This window comes from Galeopterus variegatus, unplaced genomic scaffold, assembly GCF_000696425.1.
Source record: "Galeopterus variegatus unplaced genomic scaffold, G_variegatus-3.0.2 Scaffold110205, whole genome shotgun sequence".
Classification (NCBI taxonomy): Eukaryota; Metazoa; Chordata; class Mammalia; order Dermoptera; family Cynocephalidae; genus Galeopterus; species Galeopterus variegatus.
Window position 1 is genome coordinate 1 of NW_007836316.1, and position 739 is coordinate 739.

The 739-nt window shown below is 71.9% G+C and overlaps 1 protein-coding gene across 1 annotated transcript; it reads left to right on the forward strand.

The window, feature by feature from the left end:
* Positions 1-7: 7 nt before the first annotated feature.
* Positions 8-734, forward strand: CLDN5 (claudin 5; the record flags this gene model as incomplete). The annotated part of the gene is made up of 1 exon (XM_008565651.1): positions 8-734. A coding segment is annotated over exon 1 (504 nt), but the record flags the coding sequence as incomplete, so codon positions are not given.
* Positions 735-739: the final 5 nt, after the last annotated feature.

A 739-nucleotide genomic window follows, 5' to 3' on the forward strand; every position in this document is an offset into this window, starting at 1 on the left:
CTCGGGCCCGGGGGGCCGGGCCGGGGGGGGGCAGAGTCCGCCTCCGAGCCTTCAAATGGGGAGCCCCCCGGATGCTCCAGCAGACCCGAGGCGGTGCTACAGACCCGCGGGGGAGTGGTCAGCGGGCAGGGAGCCGGGCGCGCGGGCACAAAAGCACCAGGACCTGCGCAGGGCGCCGAGCCGCACCCGGGAGGCCCCGGGGCCGTCGGGCGCACATCTGGCCTCCAGCCATGGGGTCAGCAGCGTTGGAGATCCTGGGCCTTGTTCTGTGCCTGGTGGGCTGGGTGGGCCTGATCCTGGCGTGCGGGCTGCCCATGTGGCAGGTGACCGCCTTCCTGGACCACAACATCGTGACGGCGCAGACCACCTGGAAGGGGCTGTGGATGTCCTGCGTGGTGCAGAGCACGGGGCACATGCAGTGCAAGGTGTACGAGTCGGTGCTGGCGCTGAGTGCCGAGGTGCAGGCGGCGCGGGCGCTCACCGTGGGCGCAGTGCTTCTGGCGCTGGTCGCGCTCTTCGTGACCCTGGCGGGCGCGCAGTGCACCACCTGCGTGGCTCCGGGCCCGGGCAAGGCGCGCGTGGCCCTCACGGGTGGCGCGCTCTACGCGCTCTGCGGGCTGCTGGCTCTCGTGCCGCTCTGCTGGTTTGCCAACATCGTCGTCCGCGAGTTCTACGACCCGACCGTGCCTGTGTCGCAGAAGTACGAGCTGGGCGCGGCGCTGTACATTGGCTGGGCGGC